This window comes from Otolemur garnettii, unplaced genomic scaffold (genome assembly GCF_000181295.1).
Source record: "Otolemur garnettii isolate 467f Iridium unplaced genomic scaffold, OtoGar3 scaffold00002, whole genome shotgun sequence".
Classification (NCBI taxonomy): domain Eukaryota; kingdom Metazoa; phylum Chordata; class Mammalia; order Primates; family Galagidae; genus Otolemur; species Otolemur garnettii.
The window spans coordinates 27,608,523-27,633,464 of NW_003852397.1; the positions used below are offsets into that span (position 1 = coordinate 27,608,523).

Here is a 24,942-nt window from a genome sequence, read left to right on the forward strand (position 1 = left end):
CACAGGCGCCCGCCACAACGCCTGGCCATTTTTTGGTTGCAGCCGTCATTGTTGTTTGGCGGGTCCGGGCTGGGGACTCGAACCCGCCACCTTAGGTGTACGTGGCTGGCGCCTTAGCCGGTTGAGCTATAGGCGCCGAGCCCACAATTTCTTTAGGTCAGAAGTCTGGGCATAGTTTTGGCTGGGGTTCATCTTCAAACTCACAAGTTGAAGTCGTGGAGTCAGCGAGGCTGTATTCTCACCTGGAGATTCAAGTAGGAAAGGATTTGCTTCTACACGCTATCAAGCTGTTGGCAACTATAGAATTCATGACAGCTGGTTTGTTCAAAGCCAGCAATAGGAAAGAGACAGTCTCAGCTGTTTGGAGTCTCTGATTTTAAGGAATTCCTAGGTCCCACCTTCAGATATAATTTACATGTTATAAAAGCCACCCTTTCAATGTGTAATTCCCATTGTAATTCAATTTCAATGTGTAATTCAATGGTTTTTAGTATATTCAAAAATTTAAACAATTATCATCACTAGTTCCAGAATATTTTCATCACTCCAAAAAGAAATCCTGTATTTATTAGCAGTCAGTCCCTATTTACCAACCTCCCCCCGTAACCACCAATCTTCTATTTCCATAGAATTGCTTATTTCAGACTTCCACATGAATAGAATCATACAATATATGGTGTTAGTGTGTGGCTTCTCTTACTTAGCATAACGTTTTCAAGGTCCATTCACATTGTAGCATGTATCGGTACTTTTTTCCTTTTTATGGCTGAATAGTTTCCAATTTTTTGCTACTATAATACAAACAACACTGTACTGGATATCCTTGAATAAACATTTAGAATGTGGATGAGAACCTCTGTACTATAAATTTCTAGAATATTGCTAGGTCAAAGGTCTATGCATCAGTAACATTTGATAGTTATTGCTGGACTATACCATTCATATCTTATCTTTTATAGTATTGTTGGAGGAAGAGAAATAAAATGGTATAGTGGAAAACTCACTGAAAAAGCTTGTTTTGCCACTAACAAGAGAGGTTAATGTATTGTGGTTATTAAGGGCATGGGGCTTTGGAGACAAACTGCCTGGATTAGAATCTTGGTTCTATCCCTGACCCTCTAAATGACACTTAAAAAGTTAATTAACCATCCTGCCTTAGTTTCTTCATCTGTAAAATAAGGATAAAATTAATACCTTCTGTGGGGATTAATGTAATACTCTTAGACCCATGCCTGACACTCAGGAGATGTTTACTTTTGTTATTAGCTTGCTATATGATCTTGGGCCTTTTCTTCTTATTTTTTTTTTTCCTTTTGAGACAGAGTCTCACTTTGCTGCCCTTGGTAGAGTGCTGTAACGTCATAGCTCATGGCAATCTCAAACTCTTAGGCTCGAGTGATCCTCTTGTCTCAGGCTCCCCAAGTAGCTGGGACTATAGGTGCCCACCACAACATTGGGCTATTTTTTTTTTTTAAGAGACGGGGGAGGGGGAATCTCACTCTTGCACAGGCTGATCTGGAATTCCTGAACTCAAGCAATCCATTCTCCTTGGCCTCCCAGAGTGTTGGGATTCCAGGTGTGAGCCACTGTGCCTGGCCTCTTTTCATATTTTTTAATTGATGAGTTGAAAGGGATTCATTGTGTTCCTAAGTTTAAAAAGGCAATTATGGTCCCTAGCTCTTTAATTATACATTGTCTTGTACACTGTTCTCTAATGTTCCTTGTTGCTGCTTTGCCCATTACTAGTGCTAGGAGACAACCTAGGTTTTATACTATTAATATTAACCTTTGGTATGCCTTGCTTCAGAACCCTTGCGCATCCGTGGTATCCCCATCCCCCCAATATATAGCCTGGATATCTATATACATAGACATATATAAACACACACGACTATTCTCTGTATCTCTGCATTAGCTATCACCATAGATCTTAGTTTTAGATGCATTCCCCCACTGAACTATAAATTTGAAGGAGGTAACCATGTCTATTTGCTTCAGTTACATCCTTAGCATGTAGCAGTACCTGGCCCCAATCAACAATTAAAAAATACTTTTAATATTGAATGCTAGTAATGTTATCCAACTGAACTTAAATTTTTTTTCTACCTGCAATAATTGAGGTAATTGCAGTTTTTGGCTGGGGCCGGGTTTGAACCCACCACCTCTGGTATATGGGGCCGGTGCCCTATTCCTTTGAGCTACAGGTGCCACCCAATATATTTCAAATTATATTTTAGACCTTCCCAATTTTTAGTACTTTATAAAGTATAATATTGAATTCACAGAAAAATATTTTTAAAAGTAAATGTTGATTTAAATGAAAAAACTTTTATCATCACAAAATTTAAGATTCAACTTCTGTCAAGGACTAATGGTTCTCTCTGGGCTTAGTCTTAGGTACTCTTTCCCACCAACCTGCAGTTGCCTTATACATAGCCTAGCACTATCCAAGTAAATTGGCTTTTGCTGAGTGAATGAGGAAGCCCTTGTTGAGTGGTGGCACCAGCATGTCATTATTAATAGTTCCTCCTTACCTTTTAATTTCATAAAAATGAGCTTTTAGGGATGACTTTAATGAACTAACCAAAAAGAAAGTTACCATTTGGGAACGGCAATATCTTGAGTTTCTTATCTTCTGAGACTCTTTATAACAAATATCCAGTTTAAAAAAGATTACTTTTGGGTGGTGCCTGTGGCTCAAAGGAGTTCGGCACTGTCCCCATATGCTGAAGGTGGCGGGTTCAAACCCAGCCCTGGCCAAAATCCGCCAAAAAAAAGGTTACTTTTTACTTAAAATAATGTAACATTTTCCCCTGAACCTAGCCCTTGCTTTTCATCATTTAAAAATTTATCCCAGCTACTTACTGATAATTGATTTACACTTATTTTCCTATCATTTACTGAGCTGATTCTAACAGGTTGGGCAATCCATGATTAGCATTTCCCTATGAACGATTCAACAGGAATGAAGCTTATCATAGCGCAAAGGAATTCAACTTTCCTCTTGACCTTGGGAAAACTCTTTAAGTAGCAGCCACCTGACAAGAGGTTGGGGTTTTATTATAATTATCCTTTGGTTAGTCAACTCTTGGGACACAGCTAGAGTTTGGGAATAGAGATCTGCGTCCCAAACCTGATTGATCCTTTGGATGCCCCAAGCAAAATCAACCCTCTGTTGCTTTATCCGTAAAATGAATAAAAGTGCAGGGCTGCTGTGAATACTACTAGGTCCTAAAGAAGTGGACAGTGCAGTGCTTAAGTACCATCTGTGGGAGCTAAATGTACCTGCCTTCAAATCTTAGTTTTTTTTTTGTTTTTTTTTTTGTAGAGAGAGTCTCACTTTCTTGCACTTTGTAGAGTACTGTAGCGGCACAGCTCACAGCAACCTTCAACTCCTGGGCTTAGGTGATTCTCTTGCCTCAGCCTCCCGAGTAGCTGGAACTACAGGCGTCAGCCACAACGCCTGGCTTTTTTTTTTTTTTGCAGTTTGTCTGGGTCCGGGTTTGAACCTGCCACCCTTGGCATATAGAGCTGGTGCCCTACCCACTAGGCCACGGGCGGCGCCCTCAAATCTTAGTTTTAATTGGTCCAATTTCTTGCGACCCTTATTTTAAATTATGCAAAATATCATCTCCCCATCATCTGTCGTTGACAGGATTTAATAGATATTATGTCATGCAAATATTTAGTATGTAGCATATATAGAAAGCACCTAGTAATATTGGCTGTATTCACAATAACCTAGGTTTACGCTGAGTAGGTTGAAACTATTACTTATCAAGTTGTTTTAAGAGTGACTACTTGCTGTGTATTTTTTATTTTCTATTTATTTATTTTTTGAGACAGAGTTGCAAGCTGTCTCTCTGTGTAGAGTGCCGTGGTGTCACAGAACCTCTAACACTAGGGCTCAGACGAGCCACTTGCCTCAGTTTTTCTATTTATAGTAGAGATCGGGGCTCTCGCTTTTGCTCAAGCAATCCACCCACCTCGGCCTCCCCGAGTGTTCGGATTACAGGCGTTTGCCACCTTGCCTCCTACTGTGTATTTTTTACTGTGACTTTAAAAGTTTATTTTTCTTTAACATACACTTAATACTGGAAAACTGAAAATCAATCAAACAAAAATAAGTATAAAAACTAACAGCCTTCCTCCCCTCACATTCCTCAGAATCAAATCCTGTTGACCCTAAACTGTAAAGTCCTTTCAAAGGATCCCAGGTACAGAGCGTTGGCTGTAGTCTTGCCATGGGGGGACAACCCCTTTAAGATAAAAGAGGAGGGCCGGTGGGCGTAATTTATTGTAAAATACAAGATCCGGTGAGAACCGCAGGTCGCAGAGGCCAGCCCAAGGCTTTCAAGTTCTTATTGCTATAGCCCATTCCCTTATATCCTCTCCAGGTCTTTGTACGCGCGCAAATATTTCGTAAAACCGAGACTATTCTTATCCTCTGCTCTGAACCTTGTTTTAGCCGAGATAAATCCTGCGCGCAGGGGGTGGGTCTTCGCCCCAAAAGGAAGATGCCTTCGTTGTGCGGCGAGGCCAAGCCCGACTGCTCTGCCCGCCGCACTGGCCCTGTGCAGAGCGCCGCAGAGCTCACGCATTCCGCCTGCCGCGCGGGTGGCGTCGAGGTATTCGGTAGGCGTTACGATCGCCCCTTTTGGCGGGCTTGGACGCCCCGAGTCTCCGCCCCCTGGCGCGCTATATCCGCACTCGCGGAGGCGGGAGCCTCTCTCCCATTGGTGGTGTGGCTCTCGTTGGCCCCGCCCCCTCTCGGGCCCGACGCGAGCACGTTTAGTGGCGGGGGCAGGCTGAAGAACTGCCCTAGCGAGGAGCAGCTCCAGGGACTGGACTCCACGATTGGGGTGCCCGCTTAAGGGCACCCAGGAAACTGCTGGGTCAGGACCGCAGCCCGCGGCTACGGGGGGAAGGGGGTGGGTGGGCTGAGAGCAACGCGGCAGCGAGGCCGGCCTGCTGCCCCTTCCCCCCACGCCCGTCGACCTTGTGAGCAGAAGCTTCCCGGAGCTCCTCACGCCGGCGCGATGGCGACTGCTGCGGAGACGGAGGTCTCTCCGCCGACGGACGCGAGCTGGGAAAGCGGCGATGTAGGAGACGACGAGATGAAGCTGGCGCTTCCGGAGCTTGAGTCTTCTCCACAAAATGGCGGCGGCGGCGGCGGCGGCCTCAGCATCGCGGAGCCCGGCGGCGGCGCCGGGCCTGAGGAGACCGCCGGGGCCGAGGCCGAGGCCGCCCAGAGCTTCAGCCACGAGCAGCCTCAGGACTTCTCTGAGGCGGGCGCGGCCGCTCTGCCCAAAGGCCCTGAAGAGTCCGAAAGGCCTGTTAGGAGGAGTTTTCAGATCCCCAGGAAGAGCAAAGAAAAGAAAGGTGGTGCCTCCCCTTCTCCCCAGTCCCTCTTTCTCTCACCCCTCCATCTTTTCATTAGAATCTATCTCCTCTTCCCACACCCATCCGAGACACGTAAACACCCATGCAGCGCCAGCCGCCTCTCTCCTCACTGCCACGGCCGCCCAGCTGCTGCGCTTGGTGCGAGAGGAAAGCGGTGGAACCACGCTCCCTTGCTCCCCCTCTCCCTTTGGAAGTTGGAAGTAGCTCAGGTTTGAAGCTTGTCCGTAAGGCTGCAGCTCTCAGAGAGGAAAGATGGTGCTCGGCGCCCCTCCCTCCCAACCCCTGAAGGCAGAGAAGCTGATGTGTCCTCCTAAGGATGCTTCTGAGAAGTCTCACTGTGGAAATGGCCCGTGGCCATGGATTCTGGGGCTTTCTCCAAGGCCAGTACATACTGAGGACCACGAGTGCTTCTCCCTGTGGAAATTCTTCGCTATCTATGTCTACTTGAAATTTGCTTGATGTCAGCGTCTTCCCTTATTTAGAATTCTCCATTAGTAGAAGTGATCCATACACACTGCTTATTTTCCATCACACTTCATTTCCATGTAGATTTTTTCCTTGTTTTTGAAGCATTAGATTAAATAGGTCTCTCTCCATACTTAGCTGTTTTTTCTTGTATTTGAAAAGAATGGGAAGGTAGGTTCTTGGTGCAGTAATTTCCCTATGGGAAAAAAATGAGAAGTTAGCTTATGCACAACTTCAGAAGGTAGAACTTCAGATTTTATTTAAAAAAGAAAAGTTCAGTCTTAGTTTTTCTAACCAATGTGGGAACAGTTGCATTAATTACATTTACCTTTTTAAATCTTTATGCCATATTGTTATCATTTGGAGTGAGCCTTTCTAATGGACATCAAAATTAATATCGTTATTAGAGCATCATTTTTGACTCTCCAGTAATTTAACGTATTCTGGATTTAGACTTCCTTTTGCCCTACTGAGCGGTTTAGTTTTTCGTTATTTACCTTGGAAAATAATAGGAATTTTTTATTTACAGAGAGATTTTGTTAAAATTTGAAGCTTAGTAAGACATAGAATCTTGGCTGAAGCTTGTGTTTCTTATGCATAACCAGCACCATTTGCACAGCTGGACTCGTATCAGTAAGATAGAAGTTTTTTGTTTGGATGACAAAAGCCAAAGAAAAAAATACAATTGTGAGAAATCATTTTGACAAAGGTGAAGTTAACCTTTGTCCACTAACATGAATATTTCTAGAAATACCTTTTAAGTGAATTAATGTAATATGTTAGGGTTCCAAAAGCTTTTCAAAGGTGAAGATTGTCAGTTCTTTTGGTGTATTTAGTTAAGATGTTACAGCTGTAGCTTATATGAGAAAAGTTAGATGCCCAGCCTAAATTATCAATTAGAGTAAGTTGTAAGTACATTCAGATGGGCTCTGGTGATGAGGTAGGAGGCTATACCTTTTCTTTAACTTGATAAATGCCTTTTAAAGTATTTTCTTTTAGATTAAGAATATGGATAGACCACAGTATACTTCTACCCTTTGTTAAGACCAGAAAATTCCCTAGAGACCCTTACAGTTTGGTTGGAAATGTGGGAAGGCAGTAGGAGTTGGTTGAGAAAGCATTGTGTTGCTGTGTTTTTTTTAATTAGATAAATCAAGAGGTTGCTGAGAAATAGACCTCAGCTGAACACTAATTAAAAGTGTATCAGTGAACTTTTTTCATGTTTACTGAAAATGAGTAATTTTTCACTTGTCTACTTAATGCACTGAGTGGCCACTGTTCAAATAGTGAACTAGTAATTTAAATAGAATTTATAAAAATTAAATAAGCAACTATTTTTACCTCTTTGAACTTTATCCTGTCCATGCTGAGAGAAGCTAGTGCTAGGAAATAGAATTTAATAGAAAAATTCAGCTTTTTAAAACAATTTTTTACAAACATTTTTCATCAGAAACAGTGCAGGTACTACTAGTTTCACACTTTATCCCAACTTCATCTTTTGGAAGGCTTGAAAGGGAAAGGTTATCTTTTTATAGGATTTGACTAGGTATTATGTGAATCTTATGAATATTAGATGATTTTCAGAAATCTGCTTGAACTAATTGAATTGACTAATATTGGCAAATGCCTACAGTGCTTGTGGGCATTGTTCTTCGCATTTCACATGTTTTGACTGAATAACAGCAATATTACAGAAGAGGAAATGGAAGTACTGAGAAGTTAGTTAACTTGCTCAAGATCACACAGCTAGTAAATGGTAGAATTGGAATTTAAACCTAAATGTAGAACATTTCTTACCACTACTCAAACCCTATAGGAAGATTTTTAGAAAAAAACTAAAGATTTGTTAGTTGCTTTTGGTCTATCCCATTTGTTAAAAAAGGGGAGGGAGTAGTTTCTCCTATTAGAGAAATATTTAGTATGTCTTCATCCTTGGAAATTTTGTGATTCAGAAATTACGTTCACAGTCAACATTAATCCTGACAATCTGTTATTTACTCAGATAACCTGATCATTTTATTTTTACTGATGTTATTTATTGGTTGAGCTATTTTCTCTAATATAAAGAGGCACCATTGTTAAATTAGCCAAATTGTAGTATTGCATTTTGTTGGTAGATGTTTTACTGTTGCCTTCTTTTACTCTAAACCTAGAAAGTCATCAAAATAGTTTTTCCACCCTCCAAATTTCTTGGGAGATGAGAAGTGGTGATTGACTTTGTGGAAAATGTTTATTGGTTGTTTTGCAGGCCTAGAGTACAGTTACATTATCATATCTCACTGCAACCTCAAATTCCTGGGCTCTAGGGATTGTCTTGCCTCAGACCTTGCGAGTAAGGGGCTATAGGCGAGCACCACTATGCCCAGTTAATTTTTTAATTTTTTTGTAGAGATGGGAGTCTACTTGTTGCCCAGGCTGGTCTTGAATTCCTGGCTTCCCAGAGTGCTAGATTACAAATGTGAGCCATCAGGTCTGGACTATTGGTGGGCACAAGGGAGTCTAAAAAACTAATCTCAGGGCAGCACCTGTGGCTCAAAGGAGTAGGGCACTGGCCCATGTACTGAAGGTAGACTTTCAAACCCAGCCCAGGTCAAAAACTGTTAAAAAAAAAAAAAAATTCATCATCTGGTTTCCATACTGGTTTACAGGAAAATTTAATAGTTAATTCTTCCCCTGACCCCCTATCTTTCTCTGCAAAATTTGCAATTGTCTTTTTGAGGCGATTGGGGCCAGGTCTCATTCTTTTTTTTTTTTTTTTTTTTTTTGAGACAGAGCCTCAAGCTGTCCCCCTGGGTAGAGTGCTGTGGCATCGCAGCTCACAGCAACCTCCAACTCCTGGGCTCAAGCGAGTCTCCTGCCTCCCGCCTCCCAAGTAGCTGGGACCACAGGCGCCCGCCACAACGCCCGGCTATTTTTTGGTTGCAGCTGTCGTTGTTTGGCGGGTCTGGGCTGGGAATTTGAAACCGCCACCTTAGGTATACGTGGCTGGCGCCTTAGCCGGTTGAGCTATAGGTCTCATTCTTAAAAGGAAATTTCCGTGGTGTTTCACTAGTTCTATTATGGATGATTGGGTTTTGAGGACAGCTGGTCTTACTACACAGATGTAAACTTGAATTAGGTTTTACAGAATGATGTTAAAAGACAAAAGTTGGGAGGAACCCAGTCATCTACAAAAAACATTTGATAAGTGTGTATAAAATTGCAGTAATGGAGATAAAATTTACTCGGACCTGTCCTCAGTCCAAAAAACATTAAGTTTCAAATTTGTATTATGCTCTCTTGATCTTTGCTAGTGTATTCATTCTTAATGCTATACATTCTTAAGTCTTGTTGATTTAGAGATGAAACAATTTCTAAAATGTTATCTCTACTACTTTTGATGAAGAATATCTATTTTGAGACATAGTCTTACTTTGTTGCCCTTGGTAGAGTGCTGTAGCATCATAACTCATAGCAACCTTAAACTCAAGTGACCCTCTTGCCTCAGTTTTTCATTTTTAGTAGAGACAGGCTCACTGTTGCTCAGGCTGGTCTTGAACTCCTGAACTCCAGGGATTCTCCTGCCTAGGCCTCCCAGAGTGCTAGGATTACAGGTGTGAGACACTGTGCCTGGCCAAGAAAATTTATTTTTTTAAAAAAGCCCAATTGGAAGTTTATCAACAAGTACAGGCCCACAGTGCATGAGATCTGACAAGCAAACTAATTTACTGTTTTCTTTTTTTATATATAACTTTTGCATGCATGCAAACAAAACAATTGGAGGAGACAGTATATACTGCATGGTAAAGAGTTTTAAATGTTCTATATTATGGTATTGTGGGGTAGTAGCATGCTATTTGCATAATACTGTATTAAATATTAAAATACCAGGCTATAAATGGGCCAAAAAAAAAATCTTTGGCATGGTACCCATAGCTCAGTGGGTAGGGTGCTGGCCGGGTCTAGCCCACGTGCACTGGGCTAGCGGATTTAAACCTGGTCTAGCCCAGGCCTGCTAATCAGCAATGACGACAACAGCAAAAAATAGCGGGATAGTGTGGCAGGTGCCTATAGTCCCAGCTACTTGGGAGGCTGAGGCAAGACTCTTAAGCCCAAGAGTTTGAAGGTGCTGTAAGCTGTGATGCCGCAGCACTCTTCCAAGGGTGACACAGTGAGACACTGTCTCAAAATGTGAAGCATAAGTAGAGAGTTTTATTATAGTCATTAATACAAGTAGACATTAGTTGTGGATTCAAAGAGAATTGCAGATCCCCAGACTACTCTTGTTAATTATCTCCTCATCTCCCTTTAAATCAGAGGATTGTTTGTTTATACTTCTTCTCCATTTGTACGTTTTGATAATAGTGATCCATTTTTTTTTAAAGGTTAGCTTATTATACACAGTATATATGGTATTTTTTGTATAGGTACATAGTACAGAATGATCTGCCTTAACACTAAATATATTGGTAAAACTAATTGAGGAAAATGTTTCTTTGATTAAGGAACAAAGCTATCAGGTGATTTAAATCCATGCCAACTGCTTAAATACGTAGTATAACCTTCAGTTCTTGAGTGTGTTGTTTATTCTACCAGTAATAAAAATATTTGATGAAAGTACAGCTGGGAGTCAGGAGATTTGATTTCTAGTTCCAATTCTGTGATAAAATCAGTTCTTCCTATGAATTACAAATCTCCAGTTACTTTTTTGAATCTATGTTCTTTAATCCCATAAAATGTATCTATTAATATATTTATAAAATATAAAAGTGTATCTTTAATTCCATAAAATATGCCTGTAGTCCCCCTATATCTATAGGGGAACCTAGCATGGTCAATAATCAACTCAGTTGTTTTTATGACATGCATTTAATGGAAATCCATTAGATAAGCAAAATTTACATTATTTAATGTGTGAAAGAGCTTTAGCTACTGCTGTTAACCTCTGTAAACCAAAAGGTATTAGTTATGACTTTTGGCTCTGCCCGCTCTGCAGAAAAACAAGCATTGGAAAATATTGGGAAAAGGAGATTTGAGAGAAGACAAAAAGAGCAAAGTTTTAGAAATCACATTCTTTGTTCTAGTTTAGCTAATTCACATAAGGAATTAGCTCGAATTTTTTTGGTAAATTAAAAAAATTTATGGGTGTATAATTTTATATATTTAGGGGTACATGTGATATTTTGATATGCGTATATAATGTATGATGATTAAATCAGATTAATTGGGGATGCATCACCTAAAGTATTTGCCATTTCTTTGTATTTAGGAGCATTACAGTTCCACGCTTTATTTTGAAATACGTAGTAATTGTTAATTATGGTCACCCTATTGTGCTACTGAATACTAGATCTTATTTTAATTTTATTTTTGTGCGCATAAACCATCTCCTTTTTATCTCCCCCTGCTACCCTTTTTGACATCTAGTAACCATTCTACTCTTTATGCCTGTAAAGCCCTTAGTACAGTATCTGAGAGGTAGTAATTTCCCATTAGGTTAGATTCAATAATTGTCTGAATTTGGAGAACATTATAGAAGTCAGTGACTTAATGGAGTGAAATGGATGACGCATATATTAAGTGTTTTCTCCATTTGGATAATCTCTATAATTGGGATTATGATTTATGTTTTCTCTAAAAGAAGTGACAAGGTATAGTGATCAAGGTATATGCAATATTAAGAGACCTTTTGTTGGCGACAGAGTAGACCACCAGGGAATGTACATCTAGAACGTGAACTTAACTGCTATCACCAGCACATTGGTTTGAAATCCTTAAAGATAATTTTATTTTTGTAGACATGCACTTTAGGAAAAATGAGAAATTACAACTCTTGCTTAACTAGTAAAGCCACTGAGGCATGTGAAATAACAATACCTAGAACACAAATATTGTTAGACCTAAAATCTCTAACCATTCACTTTTATTCGCAGTAACTTTTCCTATAAGCTGTTTTTTGAGTAGGTTGACATGACTATAGGACATTGCTTTGGAATAAAATGGGAAGGTTAAGTACTTTTTTGAGAATAATTTGAATAATTTTTATGCAAATTTGTATGATCTGATTCGTTTTTACTTAGGATTAGATTATTGGTGGGCATAGTGTTGGGCATCTTAACTAAGGAAAATAATTTGTGGTCACAATGGTTCATTCCTGTCCTCACAGCACTTGGGGAGACCAAGGCAGGCGGGTTACTTTACTAAGGAGTTCAAGACTGCAGTGAGCTATGATTGCACCACTGCCCTCCAGCCTGGGTGATGAAATGAAACCTTTTAAATAAATTAAAAAAAACCCAAACCCTTAATGTAGGCTTGCAAAATTTTATGGATATTTGAAGCCATGTGACACTGGGGGTACTTTTGTTTAGAAACAAAAAAATTATGTGTAAAAGTCCAACTTTAAAAATCATACTTGGCCCACTTGGGATGTGAAAGCCTGTTAAAGACTTCCACATGCTGCTTTCCTTGCCAGATTTTCACAATTTAATTAGAGACAATCATAAAGATAAAATATTAACCTGGCACATTCCATAAAAGATTTGAATTGAGGCAGTGTATTTTTCTTAATCTCTTCAATGAGCTTTCATTTTGTGTATTATTGAATTGTTGAATTTGTGGATGGGTCTTTATTTAAAATGAGTCATTCTGATAGTTGTACAATATATTTGTGTTAATATTTTAAAAAATTTCCTGACAAAGTTTCTTTCTTCACTCAGCCATTCGACCTATTTGGGGCCAGCACACACAGTTCTAGCTACTGGGATATAAGAGCAGTAATGAAGAAGGCAGATAACCTTGCTTTCATGGAGCTTATAATCAGTAGATTTTTGAGCATAGTCGTCTATCTGTTAGAAATTTGATTATAAGATACTTGTTTAGTAGTCTTGCTTTATTTGAGTACTTGTTTTTGAGCTACACTCAATATCTTTTATTGCATTACTGTAACTGTTTTGACTTTATTAGTGTGCTGTCCCAAAGTAGTGGTAAACATTTGCTTTTTTTTTTACAAATTCTGTCATTGAAGCTACAATATTTTAGACACTTCTATAATACATACATGGTTTGGTATAAACGAATCGATATATCATTTGACGGTGCCTTTAAAAATCTAATTTGTATAAAAATACAGTAAAAACACCTTATTTATAAGTTAGCTGCTGCTACTTTTGAAAGTATGTATTAGTAGTACATTTTGTTTTCAGGAGTGGCCTGAATATTTTAACTGTTAACATTTGTTGACCCTTATCTAAATAGTATCTTGAAAAATTAAGGTAGTAGCATATTACATAGTTCTTATGAATAGTTCTATTACAGTAAAAAATAATTGTTTTTATTTTAGGAAAATGTATATGTATAAATTGAAATTTATTAGTAAATTAAAATATTTTATACAGGTAAATAAATTTTTAATTTAGAAAAATGTATATGTATAAATTGAAGTTTATTAGTAAATTAAAATATCTTATACATAAGGGAGAAATTTGAGATGATTAGACAAGTAACTCCTAAGAACAAATTGGGTATTTGACTTAGGTTCAGTAGAATTTCCATAGTTGACCCCCCTCCTTAAATTAACCTAATTTTCATAGACCAGACTTGCATCCCAAATATGGATCAGTACAGTGAGTCTAGTTTCTTGTCCAGTTAACTGTCCCTTAAATCAGTGGTTCTCACCCTTCCTAATGCCACAATGTATTTTCTTTTCTTTTTTTTTTTTTTTTGTAGAGACAGAGTCTCACTTTATCACCCTTCATAGAGTGCCGTGGCAGCGTCACACGGCTCACAGCAACCTCCAACTCAGGAGGCCTCTTGAGTAGCTGAAACTACAGGCACTCGCCACAACGCCTGGCTATTTTTTGTTGTTGTTTGGGTTTGCCCTGGCTGGTTTGAAGCAGCCACCCTCCATATATGGGGCCAGCGCCCTACTCTCTGAGCCACAGGCGCTGCCTCACAATGTATTTTCATTGTTAAAAAGGGGTCGTGGCTCGGCGCCTATAGCTCAACCGGCTAAGGCCCCAGCCACGTACACCTAAGGTGACGGGTTCGAATCCCCAGCCCGGACCCGCCAAACAACAATGACGGCTGCAACCAAAAAATGGCCGGGCGTTGTGGCGGGCGCCTGTGGTCCCAGCTACTTGGGAGGCGGAGGCAGGAGACTCGCTTGAGCCCAGGAGTTGGAGGTTGCTGTGAGCTGTAATGCCACGGCACTCTACCCAGGGGGACAGCTTGAGGCTCTGTCTCAAAAAAAAAAAAAAAAAAAAAAAAAGGGGTCGTAACCCACAAGCTGAGAACTGCTGCCTTAGATGGTCAATTTACACAAGTTTTACTTTATTTAAAAAATTAAATGGGATATAGAATGAGGGTATGGGGAATAAAAACTTAACGTCTTACTATGCACCAGATTATGTGCCTAGAGCTTTTTCCATGTATTGTTTCCTGTGGCATGTGGCATATAGTGGTTATTAGGATAGTTGGAATTCTCCATTTTACAGGTAAAGGAATTGAGCTGTTATTTGGTCAAGTAATTTACCTAGAATCTTCCACAGAGCCAGTAAATACTTGGTCTGGTATTTGTGTCCAGGTTTGACTCAAAAGCCCTTCATTTTCCATTTTTCTTTTTCTTTTTTTTGAGACGGAGCCTCAAGCTATCCCCCCTGGGTAGAGTGCCATGGCATCACGCTCACAGCAACCTCCAACTCCTGGGCTCAAGCGAGTCTCCTGCCTCAGCCTCCCAAGTAGCTGGGACTACAGGCACCCGCCACAACGCCTGGCCATTTTTTGGTTGCAGCCATCGTTGTTTGGCAGGCCCGGGCTGGGGATTCGAACCCGCCACCTTAGGTGTATGTGGCTGGCGCCTTAGCCGCTTGAGCCACAGGCGCCGAGCCCATTTTCCATTTTTCTAAGTTGTCCTAAGTGTTTGACTTTTTATTGCTAATACAAGAAGATATTTGGTACAGCATAATTAGTAGTGAACATAATCATTTTTTTAAATAAGTATCTTAAATGTTTTACTTTCATTTATGATATAAGCATTTAGTTTGCAGAAATAACACAGTCCTAGACGTATTTCAGTTTTAAGAGAAGTTGAATACATGCACACATTCTTAAGAGTCTTTAAGCAATTTAGTTTGCCTAATGTAGTATCCCTAAGGTTTATAGAATTGCAGTCTCCTTGTCTCCCTGTGTAATTTTTAGATCCTCATTGCTGAAGGAACTTGTGAATATAGACAGCTAGTTTTAATTTTTGGCAGTGAATTAATAATTATCTTGTTTGCATGTCGTGAAATAAGATAGCTGTAATGCCTTTTTTCACTATTTAAAATTAGATTAACAACCGCACAAAAATATGAGAAGCTGCATTTGAGATGGAATAATCTTGAAATTAAAAATGTTTTTTATTTTAGCACTTTTCCAGCCATTAACTCCAGGCTCTCGAGAATTTGAAGATATTTTAAATATTCTCCATTCATCTTACCTTGATCCAAACTCAGTAACAAATTTTAACTACAAACGTGCTTGTTTGATACATAATGAGCTTTTGGAAAAGGAGGTATGTTTTCAATTGTATTTATATTTACTGTAAAATTGTTTTCAGAACCACAGCCTGGGGGGAAAATCCTTTAGAAACACAGAAATTTTTGGGAAAACCAGATTATAAAAAGGAAAGTTTTAAATGAAATCTCTTTTTTTCCCTAAATTATTGTTGCTATATCATTATGTTTATCTGTTATGTTAAATTCTCATTAAAGTGCAATTACAGCAAAAAAAAATACTTTTTGTGAAAATAAAGAACATAGGGATAGCTTTCGGTATAATGGTTTAATTGTAAAATCATACTAAGGCATTTTGCTCTTTGAGTACTATACCTGTTAATTAAATGCTGAAATTGGAAGATAATAGTGAAATCAGAATTTTTTTAGGCTCTGCTTAATTTTTTCCACAATTATCACATGATGGCTAGGTTATGTTAATGAGTGGAAATTCTTAGTTTAAAAAATACAAATGGGGAACAGTTGAGAATGTTAACAGTTAACTTAAATTTCTTGTCCAAATTAGAATATTTTTGACTTTACATTTAGGAAAAGGTAATACAGATGAGATATTTAGAAATATTTTATATGTATTGCTTTCTATTGGGAATGAAGTACTATTTTGTAGTTTTACAAGTTGGTGCAACCAGAATTTTTAACTTTGAAAAGATTCCTAAAGCATGTTAAAGTTGCTCCCAGGAAAAATAAAAACCTTAAAAATTTGATATGGTTTCATGGTATGATAGGGATTATTTTATATGAAAATTTAGCATAAAGATTCATTAATTATGATATTGAAGAGCAGTAATGGCCTGAATGCTGAATATAAAATGTTAGATATTTCATATTTTGAATGTGTATCTGCTTGTATCTAAAAGTGAAAGCCAGTAAATTGGAGTATTTACAGTCCAGAGTACTTAGACCCTGTTACTCTTTTATCCTGTAAATATGTATGGTGTACATCTTACATGCTTGGCATTGAGAATATATTTATAAAGAAATGAAACATTTTTCTCTATTCTAATTGAGTTTTTAGTCTTAGAAATTAATCATTCAACAGATTGATTAAGCCACCTACTAGATGAAGTCTAAAATGGGAGATGCAAAGATAATTAAAACATGAACTTATGTGGGAGAGTTGAAGGGTGGTAAAATTTTAATAGAAATTTGTGTTCTAGTGTTCATCAGTTTTAACACTAACTGTTCATGTGCCTATATAGTATGGGCAACGAGCCAGTTAAAATGGGGGAAAAATTGAACAGAAAATACAGGGTGAAAAGAGGTAGTTTCTACTTTAGTAGATTGGGATTGCTTGGAAAAGGTAGTTGTTACAGGTTTAATTTCCTTTAGTTTACAGAAAAGCGAAGAGAACTAAAGTTTGATGGTCGTTTAGATAAGGAACTTTCAGAATCCTATGCATTTCTGATGGTTGATCGTTATCAGGTGAGTTAACCCATTTTATAAAGAACAACTTGAGAATATTTGCATTGTAAATTGCTAATTTTATGTCAGCAGTACACTTGATAATTAGTAATATTTTCTTGATACGTAAGTGGAAGAAGTGATTCAGTGAGGCCAAGTGTCTTATTGTTTCATAATTTGTTTTTCAAATGTGCTCTTTTTTTCCTCTGACCACTCCTATATTTCTTCCCCTAGAATATGCTTGATAATAATGCTTTTCCTTTTACTAAAAAGACTGTCTTTATATGGTTAATTACATGTGTTTGGAAGCAGTTTTCCCCCTTTTCATGAAAGATGTTTAGGTAGAGTTACATTTTCCTTAAATATTTTGCCGGTTCTAATTCTTCCCAAAGGGGAATGATTATATAGGGTGGCCGTAAAGGCAATAGTTTTAAATTGCACATGAAGTTTATGGTCACGTTACATATGTGAGTGGCAGGAATTCACTTAGTATAAAAATGGATTTCAGATAAGGTTATTTTGAGAAGTATAAGTCTGTTTCACATTGCTACTTAGTTACAAATGGGCATATTATGAAATTTCTGTAATATAAAATATACATAGTTCAGAAGCTTTGATTTTATTTAAAACAAATTTGTAAATTGTCTTATGTTTTTAATATTATTGTGAGATGAAACAATGTTTTGTTTATTTAGGTTCAGAGCATATGTGAAAAAGGATTACATGTAGGCCAGTCCAAAATAACAATTCTTGGCAGTCCTTCCATGGGTAATTTTTTTACTTTTACATTTGTAATTACCTGCTGTTAAGTTGTCGTTTAAGAATATGTTATCTCGTATAATTTTGCTGTGTTCTTATATTTTGTGTAGGTCTGATTGTATTCCCAGAAAAGGAGACTAGTCTCAGGTTCTTAAATGTAAAACCACTTTTATTGTCTTTTTCTGATTTTTGTGTTCTCCAGATTGATCAGAGGTCACCTTTAAAAAAAATGTCTTATTCTAGTCTTTGTCATTTTGAAAATATAGTTTCATATTTTTTCTGATTTTATTTTTGCTTTGGTTAAAAATCAGCAATCTTTACTATCTCTACATTTTTTTAGAACGTTGTCTTTTATCTCTTATTAGTAGGTTAAATATTTGGATTTTTTGTATTTATTTCCTACTTAAATCTAAATTTAATTTTTCCTCTCTTTAGGTATCTATTTATCTAAGTATGCTGATTTATTACAAGCTAATCCTTTGGAACCAGGAGCAATGGGTGATGTTGTTATTTTTAAAATAATGAAGGTAATTTATATTTTGCATATCATTGACAAAATTTGATTTGGATTTTAATTTTAGATGACACAAAGCCTTTAGTTTGATTAAATTAAAAGTCTACACTTGGTGGTGGTTCGTATATAGACACTTGAGAGTGGTTTATTTCCCATCTTTGGTTTAAACTAACTATATTTAAGAGTTTGTTTTCCTTTCCAAAGAAAGAGGTGAAGAGATTAATAAGTTGGTAATGTATTTTATGCTAGCGAAGAGTATTGTGAATAGATTGTCTGTTTACTTGTTATTCAACAAGTGCAAGTGACTTTTTTTGTTACTGCTTCAATATTGGTAAAAAGTGTTGGGTGCTAACTTTTATCCTAGGTAGTATTAAAGGGAAAGAATTATTGGTATAGCTGATTGTATTTAAAGTAGTATTCTATAATATTAAAGTCATATAGTCTATATTTTGGTTTAGACAGACACTTAAAGGTTTTCTTTATTTTAGGGTAAAATAAAGAGTATATATGATCCCATGGGTGTAAAAAGTTTGGACTCTATGTTAAACAAAACTGCTTTGGACCCCACGCCAAAGCATGAATGTCATGTGTCGAAGAATGTTAATAGAATTACATCACTTTTGGCTTATAGAGCCTATGAACTTACCCAGGTAGGTGCATGGATCTATATTTCAATGTTATGAGTGTACATCTTTTTGTTACCATAGCCTTTAAAATGTCTACCTTTCACTTCCTTCTGCCTCCACACTAGTCTAGATCTGGTTTTCACTTAAGCAGTGCCCAGGCTCCATGTCTGTCACTGCTGTTTGTTTGGTTTTTCTGAGAGACAGCTTGGAAACAGAGTAGCTCCTCAGCCCACAGAGTAATAGTCAGACTCCTTAGTCTAGCTCTTTCTTCCTGTAGCCTGACTTCTAGCCTAGGTTTTGTATGATTTCTGCTCTCAGCACGCCTCATTTTATTTTTCTTGGCTTTTATTTTTTTTTTTTTTGAGACACAGTCTCACTTTGTCACCCCTGATGTAAGTGCCATGGCATCATAGCTCACAGCAACCTCTAACTCTTGGGCTCAAGTGATCCTCTTGCCTCAGCCTCTCAAATAGCTGGGACTACAGGTGCCCACCACAACACCCAGCTGTTTTTAGAGATGGGGTCTTGCTGTTGCTCAGGCTAATCTCCGACCTGTGAGCTCAGGCATTCCACCTGCCTCAGCCTCTCATAGTGCTAGGATTACAACATTCTGTAATCAACTGAATGATAAGCTACTGTGCCAGCCTGAAGTCTTGGCTTTTCCTGGCCTAGAAAGATCTACCTAATAAAATATTACTCATCTTTAAGAAGTTGAAGCTTCTTAAAATATCTTAATGCATGCATTTTATAATACTGATTTGATATTTTCTATTTTAACATTTTTTAAGATGTAAACTTTAAGCTTTATTCAGTCAGGTATATTGATACACTTTTAAATATGTGTAGTTTACTACATACCGTGTTTCTCCGAAAATAAAACACTGTCTTATGTTTATTTTTTCTCAAGAAGATACACTAGGGCTTATTTTCAGGGGATGTCTTATTTTTATTAAGTATAATACAACAATCTACATTTATTCAAATACAGTTAAGTCATCTTCTTCTGGAACGGACAAGGGGAGCTGACCTTGTTGGTGGGGCTGGCGCTAGTGATGTGCGAACTCCTTTACCCTAGCTGTTCGCATGTGTGCAATAGGATGCCTGCAACTGCGGTTACCACACTCGCACCTGCACTAGTGCGTAAGTGCGAACAGCTCGGAGAAAGGAGCTGTAGCAGATAAAAGGTATTCTAGTCTTCCTTACCACTCCAAGCTGAAATGCATGGCGTGGCTATGCAGTATATTTGCATAGCCATGCCCATTACTAGGACTTACTATCGGGGTAGGGTTTATATTTAACAAATGCATAGAAATCCTGCTAGGGCTTATTTTTTGGGTAGGTCTTATTTTCAGGGAAACACGGTAGTTTTTGAGTTTTAGTGGTATGCTTTTATATGAAGTTTGAGTATAGTGTTTTTCTGTTTAACATATAAAAATGCATCTGTCCAAATGGATTGTATATAAAACATAGTGATGTTAATTTTTCTGGAAATGTTCTTTCTTTAACTTTTATTTTAGGTAAAATAACATGAAGTTATTCTTGCTGTTTTCTTTTTGAAAAGTTGGGGGAAGGCTGGTTAGATTTTTTTAGCAAAAGTTGTATTCACCAAACTCGTTTGCCACTGACTCATTTGTTTCTATGTGAGGTATATTATTTTTTCTAGAAAGATTTATAAGCTGGCTTTGTTTCAAAAAATTTCTAGGCATTTTTAGAGCAACAGCAACATTATTGAAATCAATAGTTTCTTGGGAAAGGGACTCTGAAGGAAAATGCTGATTTTTTTTTTTTTCCATAAATTCAGGCATTCTATTTTTAATTTTTTGTCACCAGCCAGAGTGCACTGGTGTAGTGATAGCATACTGCAACCTCAAACTCTTGGACTTAAGCAGTCCTGCCTCAGCCTTAAATAGCAGGGACTACAGGTATATACCAAAATGCCCAGCTAATTTTTGTAGGTTTTTTTAGAGACTGAGTCTTGCTATGTTGTCCAGGCTGGTCTTGAGCTCCTGGACTAAGTCTTGCCTCAGCCTCCCAAAGTGCTGGGATTTCAGGGGGAGCCATTGTACCCTCTTTTAAAATGAAAATCACTAGTCTGCAATTCACAAAAACTTAACCCACCGTTTTTCAACCTTTTTATCTCACACATTTGAACCTATAGTTAAACTTCCAACCACACACTTAAATTATGTCAATCAAAAAAAATGAAAAAAAGAATATACTTAACTGTGCTTTGAACTTCTTTTGAAAATAATTTAATTAATGATCTTTAAAATTTTTGAGGCATACCTCAGATCCTCTCATGGCACACCAGTTGAAAATCAGTGCCCTAACCTAATGGATGTGGTAAAGAGGTAAAAGGAGAAAGGTTGAGGAATAATAGGAAAGAAGATGAGCTACTTTTGTCTCCTACTGTATTTTCCTTTGTGCTTTGTTTGCAGTTGGATCCCAGATGTGTTTTTCTTTTGAAGTAAAAAGCACAACAGTAATTAGGTTTGAGTGAGATTGTAATTTTTATATTGGTTGGTTATACTGGGCTGACGTGGGAGCTTAGGGTGTATATATAATATTTTATTTATCTTTTATATGTAATATTTATATTGGGAAATCTGTTGGACATTGCCAGTGGTCAGTTCTTCTAGGATCTGCTACACATATAAAACATTCTGCTTCTATCAGATGGTGAATATAAAGTACAAATTAAATTGACAAGTAGAGTTTTAAAGGACTTTTTTTTTTTTTTTTTTGTCAGAGATGCTTGAATGGTTTTATATTTCTCAAAAATGAGGTAGATAAATATAAGGGCATATAAATATGCCCTCTATACGTCTTGCCTTGTTAAAGAAGTTAATTTTTCGTTTTTTAATTTTTAGTATTATTTTTATGAGTATGGCTTTGATGAGCTAAGGCGAAGACCAAGACACGTTTGTCCATATGCAGTTGTGTCTTTTACTTACAAAGATGATATACAAACTCTGAAGTTTCTACCTTCGTCAAGGTAAGACTTAAGAGTTTTAGACATCAACCAGAGTGATGTCCCATGCTGCTGAGTTAGGAGGACCACTTTGTTTCCTTCCCATTTTTTTAAGCTTGCTTTGAATTTAATTAGATACTTGAAATGTTTATGATGACTTTTAAAATGTCAGTGTGGAGTATAGTTTACTATATGGAAATATATGCTAAAATTTACTTAAACTTCCTCTGGTTAACCTCCTTATTGAAGGTTTAGTTGACTAAATGGCAGTTTTTAAAAGTGAAATTCTGTGTATTAGTTTTCCTGGAAATGGACAGATTCTATAAAGGATGCCTGTGACCCACTCCCAACCATTTAAATCAAATATTTAGTGGGCAGTCTATATTTTTAAAAGTGTCTGGTGATTTTGATTTTCATCTAGTGATGAGAACTTGTGACTTTTTTTTCTTTCTTTCTTTCTTTTTTTTTGAGACAGAGCCTCAAGCTGTCGCCCTGGGTAGTAGGGTGCCATGGCATCACAGCTCATAGCAACCTCCAACTCCTGGGCCCAAGCGATTCTCTTGCCTCAGCCTCCCAAGTAGCTGGGACTATAGGTGCCCGCCACAGCGCCCAGCTATTTTTTGGTTATAGTTGTCATTACTATTTAGCAGGCCCCAGCTGGATTCAAACCCACCAGCTCTGGTGTATGTGGCTGGCGTCTTAGCTGCTGGAGCTGAAGGATGGAGCCGAACTTGTAATTTCTTATAAGTGCTGATACAAAATGACCAAATACAAAGCAGTCCCTTGTGGTGATTGCAGAAAATGTTTTAGCCAAGTAGAGTAAATAAATTTCTAGGGATATAGGTGAAATGGTCAAATGTCTTTTACTTTGAGTACCCTTACATATGTAAAGTTAGATATGATGTCTGTCAATTTAGAAGTACGACTGTTCTTAAAAAGTCACATGAAACATTTATATACGTTTTCAAGTTTGACCTCTTTATCAGTTTCCCAGATCAAATTGTCTTCTCTTCTATTTGAGTTATTGTACTTTTTTTTTGTCAGTGTCTAAGCTGTGGAAGCCATCTACACCCACAAGTACCAATTCACATGGTATCAAGACACTTGTGTTTTTCATATTTGGATGGCTTTAAATCTGTGATCTCCATTTATTATAGTGTTTTTCATAAGCTATCTTTAAAGGACATCTAGCGCTTGTAATTATGAGGTCATATCCCCAGGAATAATGACTGTTAATTTTCTTTGCTTCCTCTTTGGTTCCATCTGTTGACCTACATGTCATTTCAGATGAGTGTTCTTCAACATCTGCTCTAGTACCACACCATGAATGCTTTTGCCTCAGGGCCTCTCCATTTGCTGTTCCCTCTTTTCCCAGTTATCTGCATAATTCATTCCTGTAATTCCTTTGGGACTCTCCTTAAAGGTGATCTTATCATTGAAGCTTCCCTGATAACTTTTTTTTAAAAACCCCTGTCTCTCTATAACACTTAAGATCAGGGTCATCTGTTAAACTGTGTATTTTTTTATTTTTTATTTTTTTTGAGACAGAGCCTCAAGCTGTCCCCCTGGGTAGAGTGCCATGGCATTACAGCTCACAGCAACCTCCAACTCCTGGGCTCAAACGAATCTCCTGCCTCCGCCTCCCAAGTAGCTGGGACCACAGGCGCCCGCCACAACGCCCAGCTATTTTTTCGTTGCAGCCGTCATTGTTGTTTGGCGGGTCCGGGCTGGGGATTTGAACCCGCCACCTTAGGTGTACGTGGCTGGCACCTTAGCCGGTTGAGCTATAGGCGCCGAGCCAAACTGTGTATTTTTTGATGATTCTTTCTTCATAAGATTATAAATTTTATAAAGGCAGGAACTTTGTTCTGTTTTTTCCTGTAATCCCTAGAATTGTGCCTGGTAAACAATAGGAGCTTAGTAGCTTACCAAAGTAAATTGACAGAGTTTAATGGACACTGTTTCCTCTTGCTTGTTATTTTTGGGGAAAAAATGTTCTCTTAAATTTGGGCAAAGTAAGTACTTTTGTTTTCTAAGTAGACTTGGATTAATTAGATTTTTTGTAATGAGTAATTCAATTTGTTCTTCCTATTGGAGGAAGGATTTAACTGGTGTAGTATATCATTAAAAGTAGCACTTACATCAAAATCTTAAATGTTAATTTTCATGTTATCAGTAATGTTTTTCTTTTAAAATTTATTTGTAGATCTAACAGCTTTAATGCAGATAGAAACGTAGGTAAGATTCTTATGTTTCTTTACTTTTATATATGGAAAGAATAAGTATATATAGTAAAGGATTAAGTTAAATGTTTTATTTTTATAATGACTGAAAGTCTGCAAAATATGAAAAGGAGAATGAAGAATGAGGCCATGTTATAATATAGAATCGACATTTTATTAATCATAAGGTCTCCTTTGAGAAGCTACTGCTAAGACCACAGGATTTTAGCACTTTAACTGTAAAAAGTAAAACATAAAGTAAGTTTCATAACTTAGCCTTTTAAAAATATTAAGTTCATCAGAGGGTATAATAATATTTAGAAGAGACTTATAGAAGATTAAAAGTAATATTGACATGAAATACTCTTAAGTTTCTCATAAGGAAAAGGCAATAAATAGAAGATTCAAGACATCATAGGCATTCAGATGTCAACTAGACCAAATATTGTTGTCTTTGGCAGAAATAAGAGAACAATAATTGTATTCTCTTTCTTTGTTCTTCAGCTTTATGATAATATTTAGACAGTAATCTTTGCAGCTGGAATGATTTTGTGGTGGGGGAAAATACCTGAAACTAAAATCTTAGTATTTGAACTCTGTATAAATAGAAATGCCAGTTTAGTTTGTTTTCTACTTAAACTTTATTTCTAGATATTTCCCTCTTATTTCTAGTAAATGTACATTTGCTTCTATGGGCTGTCCAGAGACTGAGCTTTCTTATTATTATTTTCATTTAGATAAATATAACTATACCTTGTGGAAAGGACAGCTTTTAAATAGAGGAAAGCTTCTGTGTTACATTTCTCTGAGGTCAGCCACTCGTGCTTTTTTGCCTATCAAGCTGTAAGTATGTTAAAAGAGCAATTTGCAGTTGCTAAGTCCATCATTTTCTTTAGCTTTTTTCCTTATTTCTTTTTCATATTTAAATTTTATATCTGTCCACAAGAACTTAAATGTAAATATTGGTTTGTTTTTAAAAAGGTTGATAACTTTAGAATTGGCATTATGAATTTTTTTTTTTTTTTTTTTTTGAGACAGAGCCTCAAGCTGT

At 37.5% G+C, this 24,942-nt stretch overlaps 1 protein-coding gene across 2 annotated transcripts in view; it reads left to right on the plus strand.

Moving 5' to 3' along the window:
- The first annotated feature begins 4,784 nt into the window (after positions 1-4,784).
- The window catches only part of FAM208A (family with sequence similarity 208 member A), a 56,503-nt gene continuing 36,345 nt past the window's right edge, over positions 4,785-24,942 (plus strand). The window contains exons 1-9 of one of the 2 annotated variants that reach the window (XM_012806159.2): positions 4,785-5,382; positions 15,252-15,397; positions 16,728-16,820; positions 17,495-17,567; positions 17,994-18,085; positions 18,561-18,722; positions 21,569-21,693; positions 23,876-23,907; positions 24,629-24,734. In XM_012806159.2, coding sequence (XP_012661613.1) covers positions 5,040-5,382; positions 15,252-15,397; positions 16,728-16,820; positions 17,495-17,567; positions 17,994-18,085; positions 18,561-18,722; positions 21,569-21,693; positions 23,876-23,907; positions 24,629-24,734 — 1,172 coding nt within the window. In that variant the 5' untranslated portion in view covers positions 4,785-5,039. The remainder of the gene's footprint in view (positions 5,383-15,251; positions 15,398-16,727; positions 16,821-17,494; positions 17,568-17,993; positions 18,086-18,560; positions 18,723-21,568; positions 21,694-23,875; positions 23,908-24,628; positions 24,735-24,942) is intronic. The other variant, XM_023513569.1, reaches the window with a different exon arrangement.